At 46.8% G+C, this 17,845-nt stretch overlaps 1 protein-coding gene across 3 annotated transcripts in view; it reads left to right on the top strand.

Annotated features, from left to right (window-relative positions):
* Positions 1-17,845, top strand: part of klhl29 (kelch like family member 29) — a 216,111-nt gene that overhangs the window by 71,291 nt on the left and 126,975 nt on the right. For all 3 annotated transcript variants that reach the window (XM_076044723.1, XM_076044721.1, XM_076044722.1), the window contains one exon: positions 2,740-3,036. In XM_076044723.1, the coding sequence (XP_075900838.1) occupies positions 2,779-3,036 (258 nt within the window). In that variant the 5' untranslated portion in view covers positions 2,740-2,778. The remainder of the gene's footprint in view (positions 1-2,739; positions 3,037-17,845) is intronic.

The raw sequence follows: 17,845 nt of genomic DNA, 5'->3' as shown, positions 1-17,845 counted from the left end.
AAAAAATACACATAAACTAATAATGAAATGTTTTGGCCGGGATTGTGAAAGAGCGACCGTGGACGCCGGGTGCTCCAAGCGTATCGGCTGCATCAAAGTCTGTTCTAGTTCCCGATGTTCCAGCAGAAACGCGGCCGTTGACTGGTAGTTTAAACTCCTTTCACACACTCCTGGGAACACACAAACACACACACACACACACACACACACACACACACTGGTATTTTTTACGGCCTGCGCTCCTCCATAAGGCAGCGTGACAGACCCCGGCGTGCAAAATAAGGAGCTATCAGCCGCCGTGGTAGTTGGCTCAGGGGGGCTGAGGGAAGGTTTGGGGGGCTGGATTTCGGGAGTTGTTATTTATTTATTTGGTGCGCTATCGCGGTCTCGGGCGAGGAGGAGCTCCCCTACTCTCTCCCTCTCTCTCCCTCTCTCTCCCCCTCCGCTGATGGATTTCTGTGCTCAGATCCAGCAACGCTTTGATTTCTGATATAATGTAGCGCGATGCGGCGCTCGCCGCTACACCGAGAAGCAGCATGCTGATGTAACTCCTCCTCAGAGTTTCCCACAGAATCACACTTGGCTTCGTGGTGATAGAGGTGTGAGAAAAAGTTTTTTTTTTTTCTTTTTTTTTTTTCTTCTTTCGGTTGGCTCACGGCAGGGTGCCGGATGGAATGAAATAATCAAATATGAGCTACATCATTAAAGGTCCGTGTCAAGTATCTCGTTAGGGGGAATTAATCAAAGGAGATTTCTGAATGTTGTCTTTTTTGCTGCTGTTTCTTTTGTAGCGATAAAGTTTTTTTTTTCTTTTCAAAAATGTGCAAACTAACAGTTCAACTACTGCAACTAGCGCGAGGACTAAGAATAGGGAATAAGTATCCCTGAAGCTAGCTAGCTAGCTGGTAACCGTAACATTAGCATCCTGGCTAACTTGGCTACACTAACATGCATTTCAACTCGGCTAAGCACCTCGTCCCCTCGCCAGCAAGAAGGTTGTGGCTTTGAGTCCCACACCTTTATTGAATGTTGCTTGCTGTCTCTTTCGAACCCTTCCATACATGACAAGGGCAGCAGGTGGCGCACTGCAGACCCCAGCGGCTGATGATTTATCCAACAGACGGACAAACGTGCGGGAGACGCTGCCCTTCGCCGCCTGAGACCGCCCTCGGAATACAAAAAAATAAAAAAGGGAGGAGGGGGGCAGAGCCTGAAATGCCCTTCAAGGCCGATGTGATTGGATTAAGCAGCCATTAGATGTATGAGACGAGCTGTAATTGCCAGGCTATTTATCTATGCAGATGAATGAGTTTTGACCGCAAGGTCGCCGCTTCTCCACCTCGAGTCACATGACCGGCTCCTCGCAGCCGCCTGGCGCTGACGCTGTCTCTTAAGGGTTTTTTTTTGTTTTTTTTTTACATATCTTTATTATTATTTTTATGGGGCCGTTAACCGGCGCCCCCACCCACCCCTCCCTCCTCACCCCGTTTAACGGCCGCGGGAGTTGGAATTAGCGGCGACAAATGAGCTGCTGTCGTCGGGACGGAGTGAGAGAGCAAGTGCAGGTGTTGGAGCCGCGACCACCTTCGCAACTGCATGTTTTCCTCCCGCGTTCGCTCTCGTTCTTTGTAGGTTTTTTTCTTTATTTTTCTTTTCCAGGAAAATGTTGAGCCTCCCCCTGCCCAGCCCTCTGAGTACCTTTCAGTGCCTGAAGTATCAGCAAAGCATCAGTTAGCTAAATCCTAGCTAACCAGCATCAGCTAGTTAAAACCAGGAGTTTTGGCAGGAGGCTATAAACAAAGGGCTAATCATTGCTGAACAACAATGTTATATTGTTGGCGGACTCCGGCTGCTGCATGCTGGTTTGTACCTGCAGTGTAGTACTGAGCGCTGACGGCGGTGTCGCTCGTTGTTTACGTCCTGCTGAAAACAGAGAAGAAGAACGGCTTTGAAAACTCCGACCCAAAGTTTCTAAAGTTTAGGAATATTTCATAGAAAATGAAGCGGCGAAACACGTTAGATATCAACTCTGTGAAGCTCAGCTAGCATTGCATGGTAGCAGTACGGCGATACTCGAACACGGTAAACGCCGACACGCCGGAGTGGCTGTATCGTCACGCACCGCAGACAGGAGTTCACAAATAACGTCGAAGACAGATACTTTGTTGTTATGTTTTAAATGACACGCTTATTTGTTCATTTATCATCACCTTATGACGCAAGTACAAAATACGTTTTTTCCCCACGTCGGAAAATCATAGAACAAGCTCGCACAGCGAACGATAGTTCTCTGAGGTAAATGCATACTTTACGGCAGTAATGAGTGAATCAGAGCCCCTGTCAGTGCTCGCGTTTGTGTTGAATTGTGTCTTTCACTTGGCACTTTTTTCAACTGTGGTATTTAGGGCCTATTAATTCGATATTTAAGTTGTAAGAATTTTGTATAAGTTATTTCACTCTGATAAACATTGCATATAACCTTTACATTGTGAATGAATATACCTACGATATTTTACGTTGAGCAATATAACAACTATGTCACAAATACATGCTGTGTGTCATTTTGATTGAAAAAAAATACTTGATAGATTAGTCAACAACAAAAATAATCGTTATTTGCGGGCCTACACAAAAGCAAAACCTCTCACTGCCTGACTGACCTTTGCCCTCCCCCCTCTCTCCGCCTCTGCTCCTGCTCCTCCTCCTCCTCCCCCTCCTCCTCCTCCTTCCCCTACACAGGTCAGCCCCTCTAGTTCCCTCCCAGACGACGAGGACGCGATGTCGCGCCACCACCACCGCTTCGAGAGGGACTACCGGGGTCCCTGGGAGCGGAGGGACGTCCGGCCCTCTGGCCTCCACAACGGGGGAGCCAATCACAGCTGTGCCTCCGCCGTGGTCAACGGCAACAACCGGCCGGGACTCCTGCCGCTGCCCGTCATCCCCTCGCTGCTGCCGACCCCGCCCGTCACCGTCGCCACCACGTCCAGCAGCGACATCGCCGCCAAGCGAGGCATCACAGCCACGGCCTCGGCAAAGGTCAGAGTTCTCCTCGTTTCTTCCCTACACTTCTTCCCTATGGTCCTCACACATTCCCAACTCCCCATATATTGAGTTATAAGTAGCTAACTATATAATGCACTCATTAGCCCAACAAAAATAAATAATAATAATTAAAAGAGTATATAAATCAATTTACACACATGTGCATTTTTCATTTCATATATATATATATATATTTTTTTAGAATGACGCTTGCCTTTTCTACCTTTGGGTCAGTGTGAGCACAATGCATGATGGGACCATCGGTTATACACTGACGCTGCTACAAAACAATGTAGCCCCGACATAGTGTTCTATGTAGTGAGTGAGAGGGCGATTTTGGGCACAGCTCACCTTTTTTGAAAGTTATCTTGTCACCTGACGCATTTCTGAGACATCTCCCAGGCACCCCAGATACAAAAAAAAAAAAAGAAAAAAAAATCCTGAATTCCCTTCCAAAAAAACCCCCAAGAATTCCGGTCAGATGAACATTCGGCTTCACAGTGGAATGGACTCTCTCCGGCCAAGTCGTGACTCTGTGATCGCTTGGCCGTGCCTTGAAGAAGAAGAAGAAGAAGAAGAACAAGCCCCCCCTGCCCCATTTCCCCGCTCCTCCTCCGTCCTTCCTTCCCTCCTCTGGCTGCCTTCCTCCTGGCTGCCTCTCACTCAAACCTTCCTGGTCTTCTGGTCTTCTGCGTCTTCATGCTTCAACCGTCTCAGCTGCTCCTCGCAATGCTCTCTGACTTTCTCTCTCTCTCTCTCTCCCGCCCGCTCTGCCCCTGATAATACACCCACGAACCGCCCTGCCAAGCCGTCCTCACTTCCATCCTCCACCCCCCCCCCCCCCCTTCCGCTAGCTGCCAAATGGCAGCGTTTTGCTTCCTTTTAGTCGTTTTCTCCTTTCATTATGTAAAGAAACGACCTCAGACGGCCGCTGCTGCTGCTGCTCCTGTCAGGAGTCGACGGACTCGACTTCGACTTGACCTCCAAGCGAGAGCGAACACAGGCCTTAAAACTGGCAGACAGACGTGGCTTTATCTTATTGCGGCACCAAAACATGAACACTAATGTTTCTGGGTTTTCTAATCTGAAACAATCAAGCAAAATCTCGATCTATTGAACGTCTGTGTCGTGTTAAATCCCGATGCAGATGGATGCGTGTTTACTGGAAAAGTTTTTTTTTATTTTTTTATTTTTTTTTTCTAACGTCATCTCCTCTGTGACTTTTAGTCCAAATCAGGCCGAGTGTTTTTGCGAACATGATGTGATTGTTTGTTTTTTTATTCCTTTGCCTGTTGGAGCAGTTCATGGCCAAATGTTGAAAGGACTTTGCCATTTCGTTAAATGTCAATGGTAACATTGCACAGGCGTTCAAGATTCCAGATTCTTTGCTTGTCATGTTTTTCCCGCACAACACAAACAATCAAGAAACTAAATAAATAATAAATATAAAATAACAAACAGCTGCAGCTTTCACCTAGATTAACCTCGATTTCAAAACATACTTTCTATAATTTTCAGCCTGTGTCTATGTATCAAGGTCTATGCTATATGAGGCTTTTCTTTTAACCTGTGTGTTGATCATACATGGTCTTCGGGGAATAAAGTTGCTCTCGCTCCAGCTTTGAAAGGCCGACCTCCCCGTCGACGCAGCGGCAGAATAATTGTGCGCATTCAAAGCGATAAATCAGCTCCACACTGTGTTTCACAAACGCTTCTTTTTCCGCCCTTTAGTTCTAGTTTTATAACCCTGTGCTTGCGTAACGTCCATAAGCCTCCACACACCTGCATGTTGCCACTTTTATGGTAATGTAGGCAGACTACTAAAATGCATTATCCTATCTGACTGACAGAAAAAAAAAGATAACCAATCAGAAAATAGCTTGTAAATCCACCCTTGGTCATTTGAGCAAATGGCAAAATCGTCTGAGTCGGGTCCTCATCCAGCAGTGTATCATATCTCCGCATTTCAGATTGTGTGGAGGGTGTGTGTGTGTGTGTGTGTGTGTGTGTGTGTGTGTGTGTGGCAGTTTGAAAACGTATGAGCTGTTTCATCGGGTTTTATTTTTTGTTGCTTTTTTTTTTTTTTTTTTTGTTCTTTTTGCAGTCCGCCCCCTCGTCCGTGGGCTTTGTTAGCGAGGTGACGCGAGGCAGCCTCTGAAGAGAAGCTGCGTTTTTACATTCCAGCCTTTCTCTCCTCTTCCTCCACCTCCTCCATCACTTCATTTGCTTCACTGAGAACTTGGGTGGATTTTTTTTTCTTAATTTTTTTGCAGCTCTGTCAGCTCCTCTCTCTCCTCTCTCTCCTCTCTCTCCTCTCTCTCCCCTCTCTCCCCTCTCTGCTCTCTCTCCTCTCTCTCCTCTCTCTCCTCTCTCTCCTCTCTCTCCTCTCCCTCCTCTCTCTCCCCTCTCTCCCCTCTCTCCTCTCCCTCCTCTCTCGGAGGTAAACAATGCCCCTGTGATAGCACGCTGCCGCCGCGGCTGCCATCGGACTGGAACGCACTCACTCCCTCGCTGGCTGGCAGACGCATTAAATGCGCTGTGGCACCGTGTCCGGCCTTCCCCTCTTTTTTGTGCTGCTGTATAATTACGCAGGACTCAGCAGCAGCAGCAGCAGCAGCAGCGGCAGCAGCAGCAGCGGCAGTAGCAGCAGCGGCCGGTCGGCTGGCTGGCCGATGGTCCCCGGCCAGCAGCATAGTCTTTGTCATCATCAAGCGGCTGCCAGCAGCATTTGGCTGCAGCATGAATGTGGGATTGTTTTGTTTTCAAGGTGCGCACAGACGAGACGAAGCTCCGCCCACTACTGATGCACTGCTGGGAATTTTATTTTTAGCCAGTTTATCTCAAATGTCATGCGGGTTGAGAGTTTTTTTTTTTTTTTTTTTTTTTGCTTTGACTTTTGTTTTGCGTGTTTGACTGATGATTGTTGAGGATTTGAGGCAGAACTTAAAGGCCCAGTGTGTAAAATTTGGCTTGGTTTTTGTGGTAAAAACTCCCCAAAAAGATGCGACTTCGCCCTCGGCACTGCCTGCTTCTCTCTCGTTCCCGACCCGGTTTGGCCCCCGAGGACTGGCAGTCACTGGTGGGCGGGGCTAAAAAAAAAAAAAAAAGATCTTTGGCTCTTTACCTCTTCGTCTCTCTCCGTCTCGTCCTGTCATCTCTGATCAGAGCCGTCGGAGGGTCACAGAGCTGCGGACGCGTCGCTAAAGAAGCTTGACAGGCTGTTATTGATCTTCTCTCTCTCTTTCTCCCGACAACAGCGCGTCCCAGACGGGGACACTGAGCCAATAACCTGCTGTTGTTGCTGTTGCTGCTGTTGTTGTTGTTGTTGTTGTTGTTGTTTGTATTTGCGCCGCACGTTGACCAGCTGCTCTCAGAGCGACTGTTTCTGTTTCTAGCAGCACCCGACTCTCACACAGGATTTATTTTTTCCTTTCTTTCTTTCTTTCTTTTTTTCCTCTACACCCGTGTTGTGTTGTGTGTTTTGTGTTGCGATGCAACACGTGTTCTGAGAAGCGGGAGCAGCATCCAGCCTCCTGTCGAGCCGCTCATTGGTTTTTTTCCGCGTGTTTTTAACGATTGTTTTCTTTCTTTTTGTGTGCGTGTCAGTGTAATCACTGAACACAGCAACAGGCAAATAAATAAATAAATAAAGTTAATAACTAAGACTGTCCGCCGCTGATAAACCCCGGTCTCCTCGCTCCTTTGCCTTTAAAGCTCATTAAAATCGGGGGTTTTTTTGTTTGTTTGTTAGTTTGTTTTTTGTTTGTTTTTCAGCTGAATAAAACAAAGGGACTTCATGTCTGTGGGAGTCCGACCCCATAGTAAGTAGATAAATGCCGTCGCTCCGCTTGTAATTATCTCATCGTGCAGGGAGGAAAATTGAGTGTCGTCGAGGTCGTCAGGGTCGCCGTCAGCGGATTTTTCTTCTCTGTTGTTTTTTACCTTTAAGAAATCTGATTGCAAACACCTGCTGGATTTTAATCCTCGGTGCCACTGTTTGTTCCTCTGGCAAATCCCTCAAACCAAAGTGTTTGTTGATGAAACGTTAAAAGAGGTTAAAGGTCCTTCATTATCTAGAACTACTGATTACACACAAATTATATTTATCACAGCATATTTTCAGCGCTTTAGTCTGTTGATAAACTCATGACATGAGGGTTGCTTGGTCCCGCCGCCAAAACGCTTATCCCTTTGTGTAGTCACATAGGGTACCAGACCTCGCCCTGGCCGTCGGTTCCGGCCCTTTTGAAGCCGCTGTAGGGTAAAAGCTAAAAACAGCCAGCAGCAGGCTGCAAACGGAGGGCTAACCAAACCCTGCCACTGCTCCGAAGAGGATGCTGGACAGTTTATCATGCAAGGCCGCTCCGAAAAGGAAAAGCCTAAGGTGAAACGTTTGAAAAGATCTGAGACGGAAATCCAAAGAGGTGCGAGGTGAAGTTCAGCAGGTTGTATAGAGGTGAGAGGGAGGAGGCGGGACTTTGATGTCAGCGAGTGTTTTGATACAAAAGAAAAGTGCCAGTAACATTTTTTTCCCCGAGGTGGGCGGGATTAGACTGTTGGACAAAGTGGTCTTAAATGTGAGCGTATTATTTCTTACAAAGTCCAGCTGCAGGAAGTTGGTAAAACATTGAACGCGGGAAAAGAGGTGAATGAAAGGGGCCCGGCGGGAAAAACCAGTGACCCCAGTTAGCCAGTGACCCCAGTTAGCCTGCACCAATATTCGTCCTTTCTCTCCAGTTTTCCGGTTGCTGAAACCCAGCTTTCTTGAAAATAAGCCTCCCGTGAGGTCACAAAGGGCGCCGGTATATTAATGACCTCTTTTTTAGGTTAGCGTCACCACAGCAAATTACAACGCTGAATGTTGTTGTTGTTTTTATATTGAATGGTGCAATTCTGTTTCACTCAGGGATGAAAACTAAAAACCTGTCAACTCCAACACGGGACCGTTCAACAGTTTTTCGAAATGGAGAAATCTGAATTTTTTTTCTGCTCAGCAATTAAAAAAGAAAAGAAAAAAAAAAAAAGCGGTCCTAGCCAGCTAGACTGTAAGCGTGGCGTGGAAACGCCACATGCTAGCCTCCGTGGGAACCACCGCGACGCTAAATTATCAGAAATTACACCTGTACCGTTCACGCTGCGAATCGGGTGTGAAAATCCCCGTGAACGCGCGGCTTCAGCCGCCATAGATAAAGTGTTTTGATCTCCCCGGCTGATGTTGGCTGAACGGAGCCCCTGCTGCCGGCGCGCATTCGAAAGCTCTATTTTTCCCCCACCCGCCGAAGCTAAATGAAGCGTCGCGCGGCTGCGTCGAGCACCTCTCCACCGCTGGGATGGCGTGGTGTGACACATCGGCCCACCTGCCAGATGTATTTTCCTTTTAACAATAAGTGGCTCCTCCATACGTGGCCCTTTAAGCTTTTTAATCCCGGCCCGCCGAACCTGAAGAAATGATATTAACAGTCAGTGAAATAGCATAACAATAGTCATAGAATAGCTCTGTTTCATCAATTTTTTTTCACTGTTTTAAGAGTCATTTCAATAAAGAGCTAAATACCGTGGCGCTTCAAAAACACATATTCTTCTGGAAAAAGTGAAATTGTTGTCTTTTCCGCGAGAAACTTCTCCACCGCTACAAGTTTGATTTTTCTTTTTTTTTTTGAATTTGCCACTGTCCCAAACACCAGCGATGCCAATCAATAGCGCTTGTCTTGAAACAAAAAGAAAAAGAAAAAAAAAAGCCTGCACATTGTGCCTTTTGGGTTATTGATTTGAGCGCCAGGTCATCTAAGCAGTGGATTGAAGTGGACCACATACTGTGGCGGCACAATGTGGCGTCCAGGGAGCAGCGGGTGACCCGGCCTCACTCTGACACAATCAGAAAAGTAAGAAAACACTCTCTGGATGATTTATTTATTTATTATATATACACAGCGTTCTCACCCCCCCCCCCCGCCCCCCCTTTTCTCCTGCTGTTTTTTTTCTTTTTGTTTCGACACGGACAAGAAAATAAATGAAAAATGATATTTTGGCAGCTGCCTCAGACGTCAACTGCGCTGACACTTGTTGAACAGTTATTCTTCTGTTTTCATACAAAGCCTTTATTCTCCTGGCACCCCCACTTTTTCTTTTTTGTTACTGCTCACCACGACGTCTGTCGAGGCCGCGGCGACATTTTCTAATCCACGTAACCACTCCAGAGTTTCACACAGGGAAATGATTCAGCCGAAATGTATGCCTATGAAAAATTGTGTTTTTTGGCTATTTTTTCCAAAATGAATCTCAGAAATTTGAAGATTTGAGAAAAACTGGACCACACCGAGTCTTGCAGACAATTTCGGATCTTAATAACTAAGTTTGTTAAGTATCAACTCTCTTGTGGATTAGAAAATCTTGACCTAGATCTGAATCTCACGAGTAAGGAAAAGTTAGCTTAGTATAGCTCAGACGTGCTGGACCAGGACTCACTGTACTTGACTGGAATCTCATGATGGTGACGCTGGTCTCTGGGGTACCGGAGGATATTTTGCCGTTAGTACTGAAACACCACAACCCCAAGTATTGAAATGTTAAGTTTACTTTGAATTATGTTTTTTTTTTTTTTTTTTTGCTAAACTACCCAAAAGTATTTGGCCACAAAATAGGCGTAAAATTTTGTGTGTGTGTGTGTGTGTGCGGGGGGGTTTGCTAATCTTTTTCCCGCTGTGAAACTCCAGAGTGGTTCTGTGCATCGGAAAGCATCACCAGGGCCTCCGTAGACATCCAGGTTAATTGGTTCAGTTTTGTGTGACCTATCCCTTCCCCCTGCTTGAGGCAATCAAGGAAGCGACTTCATTTCCTTTTTTTTAAAAACCCGGTTGACTTTGTGATTAAAATGAACGAGGGAGGGAAGAGAGAGACAGAGAGAAAAAATGAAGGCACACGGCGGGGGAGCTGCTGCACGTGGAGGAGAAAGAAGTGAGGCGGCTGTCCGGCGGGGCGCATTGTTGGTCGTTGCTTTTGGAAGCCAGCTATTCTAGTTGTTTATCAAACAGCGAGAGAGAGAAAGGGAAAGAGAGAGGGTGAAGATAGGAACCGGACATTTTCAAAGGAGACTCGCTCAAAGAAAACTGCGCTGCGAGCGCCGCTGGAAGCCCAGTGATTGCCTCGCAGCGTGACGTAAGCGCAGTTTTCCTCTGATGATGATGATGATGATGATGATGATGACGACGACGACGACGACGACAAAGCCGCCGCTGCTGCTGCTTCTGTCGGGAAAGATTATTCAAGTGGATTTACGTTTTGATCACCAAACGAAGCCTTGACAAGAAAAAAAAAGAGAACTAAACGTCTCTAGAGGGCGCTGCTGCTGCTGCTGCTGCTGCTGCTGCTGCTGCTGCTGCTGCTGCTGCTGCTGCTGCTTTTGTCGCCAAATTTTAAAAACCAGTGGAATAAAAATAATGATTGGATATAAATTCTCCAACTGGTCCCCGAAATAATAAATAGATTGTTGGGTTGTTGTTGTTTTTTTTTAATCCCCCCCACACACACACACACACCCAAACCGGGTGTTTCTTGAACCAGGAAGGTGAGTAATAGCAGTGGTGTGATTTATGAGCCTCTGCGCTGTGTGTTGTCACAGCGTCCGACTCCCTTTTTGTCATTTTTCATTTGCATTCGCAGAGAAAATATTGCGAAATCCACCTCTGACCGCTGCAATTTCTCAGCGCCAAGCCAGATCAGCCCATTATAAATACCACAAACCCCCCCATACACACACAGGCACACTACCTGGGCTTTCATCCATTATCCATACTTGACTGTGCGAAAGCTAAAAAGTCTCCATTTGCAGGTGAGCTACACGCTCCGCCAGTTATGCAATTTTAAATAGACGGAAGACGAGAGGTCCGCGGTGCAGCTTGTCTTTTTCCTTTTTTTGTTTTATGTAAAGTGGTTAAGTAGTTCAACTTGTCTGAGCATATTTTAGACCTCAGCGTGTTATTTTATTTATTTTTTTCCTGTGACGCCGAGCAGAGAGAAAGAGCTGTCGGCCCCCTCGGCCGAAATGTCACTCTGGATGTAGACGGCCCTGAGAGGTTTATTCACAGCCCTGCCCTCGAGTGTGAGAAGTGCCACCGGTGGGAGATTAAAAAATAAAAAATAAAATGAAATAAATGCCACTCCTCCTTTTCGCTCCTCTGAATTCTTATCTCGCTGAGAAATCATTTTTTTATTTTTTTTTATTTTTTGGAAAAAAATGAATCCCAACGCAGCACCACCAACCCTGCAAGGCAGCTGAATAAGTTAGTTAGTTTTTTTTTTTTTTTCCCCTGAACTCTGGGTGAACCATCTTGGAAAAAAACAACAAAATCTCCCATCCGAATGGCTTCCCGGAGTGCACAACCAATCGATGAGGAGGCCGGGGCGGAAGCAGGGCTCATTTGGGACAAAAAGGAGCGAGTTGATGGTGATCGCAGGCAATCCTGTCACCGCCAGACAACATCTCCCTGTTTGAGAGGGAGGAGAGAACAACTGCGGGGAATCTGCTTTGGCTCGGACGAGAGCTCGGGCAGCGCCTCGGTGTCAAAGGTCGCCGACCTTTGCAATAATCGGAAGCGCTGCGCCAATCTTGGACTGAAGAAATAATGGGATTAATGTGACTGAAGGAGGTTTTTTTTAAGGGTCCTGCAAAGTTCATGGCTGGATCGAATCTCCTGCGCTGGCCCTTTATAAGATCGCAAATATTTAAAAGCCAGTGAAATCTGTTTTATTTTTCTATACTTATTTATTAGAATGGAGTTTTTCCACTGCAAAGATTTTTCTTGCGTATGCCTTGTACACCCTGCAACCTTCAGGAAGAAGTGGGTATTGAGAATGGATGGATGGATGGATGGATGGATAGATGGATAGACAGATAGATAGATAGATGCCTTGTTCAGGCTTCAGATTTTCTGTTTTCTACATAGATTCTCATTTTATCAGCCAATTCTGCCTGGACTCTCATATGAGTTGCCCAGTGAGTTTCTTTAAATGGGTCCCATTATGTATTTTTGCTACATTTACTAGCACGGCAACTAACACATAGAGGATGAGAAATGACAACTTGCGCATTAAATGGGATTTCGGACCTGACGTGAACCTTTTGGACTTTGGTCGCCTTTCGACCTGACATAGTGACACCTCTGCAGAAGTTTTTTTTCAAAACGTCTCACTGCGTGAGAGCTAGTTAGCATGTCCCCCGTTAGCTGCTGAGCGTCTGCTTCTTCCGCTCTGCCATCAGCCGAGCGTTCGTTCCCTCCAATCTTTCGCCTCCCGATAAACACCGGCGCGATGTTTGCGGACAAAGGAAACAAACAAGCACGGCGCGCGAGAAATCTACATCAGAGCAATCGGGGGGAATTAGCGCAGCTCGAGGGGATTAAGGCGTTAAGATGATACGTGGGGAAACCTTGCGAGTGTAGCCGCGCTCGTGTGTTTACAAGGGGCCCGTTAGCTCAGGATATCAGAAGTACTAGACAGACAGACAGACGGACGGAGGAGCGAGACAAAAAAAAAAGCCAAACAGGCGAACAGACAGACAGACAGACGGACGGGCAGCTCTGCACTGTCAAGCTGTCAGCCGAGGAGCCGTCGTCAAAAAGGCAACTGTCAGCCTCTCGTTTTCTTCTTTGTTATCGGCATTTTAAATCAGACGGACGGCCGAGCTGTGGAGACGCCGACCCGACGGCGCATTTATCGGGAATCTGGCACCGGGGCAGCGCAAAAAAGAAAAGAAAAATAAGTCATGGCCGTTGTCTTTCATCGGCGGCGGCGGCAGGAATACGGACGGCGGCCGCTTTTATGTGACGACAGAGGAAGAAAAATGGCTTTCAGATTTTGGGTGAAGGCTCGCGATAACAGCCGCCGCCACTATCTCGCCTCCGTCCTGCTGATCGGAGCGCTGCAGAGGATGGAGGAGAGGTTACACCAGAGAGCCTCGCTCTGCCCTGATGCCCCCCCTTCCCTAAATCTCCCCCCCCCCACACCCACCCCTCGTCTCCCGAGATCTCGAACGACCTTTCGCACAATGGAAGCACAGCAACGTTTATCCGTTGTTATCCGGCAAATTCTCGGCTCTCTGTTCCTCGTGCGTCCGTCATTTGTGGATTTCAGTCCTCCCCTGATGGATGTGGATGGAGAAGCAGGAGCAGGTATTGTTCTAAAAACATCAACAGGCTCATCGGAGGTCCCGGCCTCCTTGTGGAGAGCAGAGCTCTGGCAGGAGATGTGAAAATGGCCCAGAGGAGGAATTGGATGTATTTTAAAAAATAATTCCTGTTGTGTTTATTGTGTGTGTGTGTGTGTGTGTGTGGGTGTGTGGTAAGTGTAAAAAGCAGCTGCCTCACGCTGTTCATCCACGGCCGGCTCCAGACCGATGGGCCCGATGACTCGCTCTAATAACTCAGTCATCGGACTCGGGTTCCGCGATTCCTTTCTGCTTGCTGAAAGATGAGATGCGGCCGCGTCGGCGTGGCTGCACTGGAAACCTCCAGGCTGAAATTGCACCTAATGGAGCCGGGTTAGTGAGGCATGAAAAGAAACTCAGATATCTGACCGAAAAAGTTTGTTTGAAGTGATGCCAAGGGGGAGGGGGGGCGTGGGACCCGCCGCGACCTTCTTCCTGTGAGGCTACGGCGCTAACTGCTGCGCTAACTAACTAGCGTGTGAAGCTGCGTGGGACTCGGGCAGAACGACCCCAGCTTCGGATTTGAACCCACCGCCTTTGTGTGGCAGTGAGCCGCCTCAGAGGGAGAAGAGATAAAATATTGCGATAGATGTTGTTGGATCAGAACCCCGAGGTGGAGAGGGTGGAAGGAACTGGCAAATATTACTCCTGAAGTGATGGAAAAAGTCGGAGAAAAAGAAACTTCTGCAGAAAAACGTACGTATGACGCTCAGATTGACTGAGCAATTTTACCCTAGTGGTGGAATCGTGGAAGTGCGGCCCAAGAACTGAGGGATTTCATCTTGCAGACTGAGGTTGTGTTTACAAAGGCCAGGCTTGTTTGTTTGTTTGTTTGTGTGGGGTTTTTTTTTAACAGCCATAAAAAAATTAGGATCCCAATTCAGTTTCCATGAAAGCATCAGTCGGAGAAAGTTCCTCCTCCACCTCATCGCCCTCCGTTTTTTTTTTTTTTTTTTTATCTCCCTCCATCATCACGCTTCGATTATTGTTTCCATCTCCTTCCTCGGCCGTCTCTTACTTCTCCCAAACCTCCGCCCACCCAGCCACCTCGAGACTGCCGCCCCTTTGAGCCACTTCAAATCACTCCCCTCGTTCTCCGCCGAGCCGAGGAATCCTCGTTCCCTCAGTCTGAGCGAACTTGTGTGAAATTGGACCGCTGATCCGTCGGCGGCGCGAGCGGCAGAGATTTAATGTGGGATAGCGACCGCCTCCGTCGACAGCTGTTCCGGGACGCTGACGGATCACAGGAGGCTCTCCGCGACTATCGGGATGTTCTCGGTTAAAAAAAAAAAAAAGAAGAAAAAAATCCCTCTTAGCCGGCGTCCTGGAGAAGCGCTTGGTCGGATTCGCTCGGTTGGCCAAAGTGTCAAAGGTCGCGGTTGCAGATCCCCAGGTGATTCCGAGTGGCCGTCTTATTTATTTATTGTTTTTGCGATGATCATATGTCATCTCTTTGGTGCTGCGGCTCTGTCGCTTGTGTTCGGCCTCATGAGAGGGTGACGGGGGATCGGGGTCAGAGGTCAAAGTCATTCTGTGACAAAGTTTTTACCTGCTGGTGGTTGAACCTTCATCAGACTGAGCAGCTTTACACTTTGTTCCAGACGGCTGCAGCTCAATTTCTGCTGCTTCTTTTTTCATGGTGAGCAAGTGATGCATCAGTTTGTAGCCACATCTTTTGAAAAATAAGTTAGGTTAAATTCCATAAAATTAATTCAAATGAAATAATAATCATCATAATGTTGTTTTTTTTCATATGAAACTGAAAAAAAAATCCTAATTAAAGGCCACGATATTTAGTTTTCCGACGTTCAAACGTTCAAACGATCCAGAATCCAGAATCGAAAGCGAAACTCATCATCGTACGAACTTAGCCGAGCCTAAACCAAAATGTTTCCACACCGATATAGATTTTGTCTTGGCCCTCATCTGCGATGCGTCTCCAGCTTCTGGCAGTTTGTTTAATCTTATTCCTAAATATTCATTTTCTCCTATAGGGTGTTTGATAAGACTTTATCTCCAAGGATCTCCAATTAAAGTGGACTGGAGTGTATTTTTTTCCCTCCACTAAGCTTTTTTATTTTTTTTTTTCATTTCACAGATTTTATACCAGCTCCCTGTGATTGTGGCCAATAATGAAGCTTTATAAGTCTTTTGGCTGTGCGTTCCGCCCCCCCACCACCCCTTTTCCTTTTCTGCCATTACGGATTATTTATAAGCCCGGAGCTCGACTCTTTGCCCCGTTTGTCCAAGGCTGAACAAATTGATGCCGAACAAATCTGCAAATAAGTGGCTCGGCTCTCCCACGCATTCATTTCTAAGTCCTCCTAAACACAAACACCTTGCAGGAGGCTGAGCCGAGGCTGCCAGTCGTTTGTTTTTTTGTTTTTTTTTTCTTTCTTTCCGCAGCGGAGGAATTAAAAGGAGTAGAAGAAGAAAAAAAAAAAAAACTTTGCTTCCTCCTCCTCTGCGGCGCCGCCCCGTCCTCTCGCCTTTTGTCTGTCCTGCTCGGCCGCTGCAGAATAAAGAGCGGTGGCATTTAAAAAGGTCCACATGTGAAGGAGGGTTGACATTCAGAGCGCCGCCACCCTTAAGGTTAACTCGCCACCGAGGGGCCCCCGCCGGGGGGGAATGCAGCATTTATAAAGCGTCCGTCACGCCGCGCCGAATATTGGATGAAAAAGGTGGGCGGGGCATGTGGAGGGGGAGGGGCTGAGAAAAGAGGAGTCGCCGGAGTTTTTTTTTATGATGCACCGCTGTCCTCCAGTGAGTTTGTGAGCCAATCGGACGAGACAACAGGAAGCGGACGCTTGATGAAGCTGCCCGGGGTCGCAGCTCGACGGACACATTGCACTCGGAGAAGAAGGTGGGCGGCAGCTCGGCCCCTCTTCCTTCCAACGTCTCCCGCTCGATTTAATAAGGCTCCTCACTCGATTGGGGGGGTTGATTGGGAGGGGAATATATATATATATATATATATGTATATATACATATATGTTCATCATTTCCAAATCTGGCCCCGGTGAAATCAGCGTGACGGCTAATGTTGCCAGATGATTTCATTGCAGGTGCTGTAGGTTTAACGCTCTCGCTCGTCCGGCTTGTCAAGCTGCACACTAATGCGCATGTTATTTTTCTGTTGTATTCTTTTTTTGGCTTGGCTCAAGTCATCCCAAAGGGATCAATAAAGTATCTATCTATCTATCTATCTATCTATCTATCTATCTATCTATCTATCTATCTATCCATCAAATGTTAGTAGAACAGCAAACAGAATACAAAACCCACAGAAGAAGAAGAGAAAGAAAGAAAGAAGCGACCGCAAGCTCTAAAGAACGGCTGCTCTTAGCTGTTAGCATCGATGCTGCGCTAGCGGCTGGGTGGCATTTTTTCCCCCGCTACAGATGTTTTCATGCCGCGCACCAATTAGGAAGCCTCGAGTACACCTGCTCGTTTGTTAATGCATTTATTGTGTTATTTTATTACCCATGAGTTCTTCTCCAGGTAATTTAAGTGGCAAAATGCTGCCTCTGGTGAATCAGGCTAAATTGCGCTTTGATCACTTTTCAATTCTTCCATACACTTTGAAAAGTCGTTTTGAAATGTTTTCGTTTTTTCAATGCAGCCTCAATCTTTACTGCTTTATCACTTTGGCCAATATTTTTTTTTTTTGGCTGACGTGATGCAAAAGTTCCTCAACATTCAGTTAATGAGGAACTTTTGATGCTCATTAAAACTCCTCCTAAACTCCCTTTGTCTCCTTCCGCTGCTGCTGTTTATATCCAACAGACATCTAATATACATGTCGACCAACCTTCCTTTGTTTTTTTCTTCTTCTTCATCAAGGCCTAAAGCCTGCGTTAATCCACCTCTACCGCCCCCCAAAAAAGAATTTAAATCACAAATAAAAATCCAGCAAGCTCCTCATTATGACGCCGGCTCTTCTCCGCTGTGTTTTCTCCCCCATTATTCATCCCCCCCTCCTCCCCGGTTCATTACTTAAGTATTGTTCGTTAGATTTGCGGCCCGTTTGCTTTGGGCTGCAGTTCGCCGGCGCGCTCTAGGGGGATTCCGCGGCCCCGACATTTCAATAGCGCATGCATAAATGAAATATTTTGACTCTCTGCAATTCAAATGGGCACTTGAGGGGTGACTGAGTCACGCAGCGTTTCGACCTCAACTGGGGGCGAACAAATCACCCGCGGCGGCGCGGCCGGCGCCATGCACAGAGACGGCAGTTTCTCACGCTCGTGATGTCTCGTTGCAGCACCACGGCAAAAAAAATAAAAGTGCTGGATTTGGTGGACAAATGAAATATTCAGTTTCCCCAAAACTTGTGGACGGTAACTGGACAGGAGGTCTCGAGAAAGAATGCAAGAGTCTTTAAAAAAAACAAAACAAATAAATATATTTGCCTTTTTCATAAGAATTTTGAGGCTCGCGGTTGTTATAGTATCGCTCTCGAGATCTGTGTAAATAATTTAAACATTCGACCCGCTGGTTGAACTTCTCCGCAACGTAATGTTCTATTCTCGAGACGTGTAACTCATTTTACGAGGCAAGATTAAAACGACTGATTTTTTTTTAAACTCGAAACGCCGTTGA

Source organism: Nelusetta ayraudi, unplaced genomic scaffold (genome assembly GCF_046127955.1).
Source record: "Nelusetta ayraudi isolate G7.1 ecotype Tasmania unplaced genomic scaffold, CSIRO-AGI_Nayr_v1 ptg000082l, whole genome shotgun sequence".
Lineage (NCBI taxonomy): Eukaryota > Metazoa > Chordata > Actinopteri > Tetraodontiformes > Monacanthidae > Nelusetta > Nelusetta ayraudi.
This window is presented reverse-complemented; position numbering and strand designations above follow the sequence as displayed.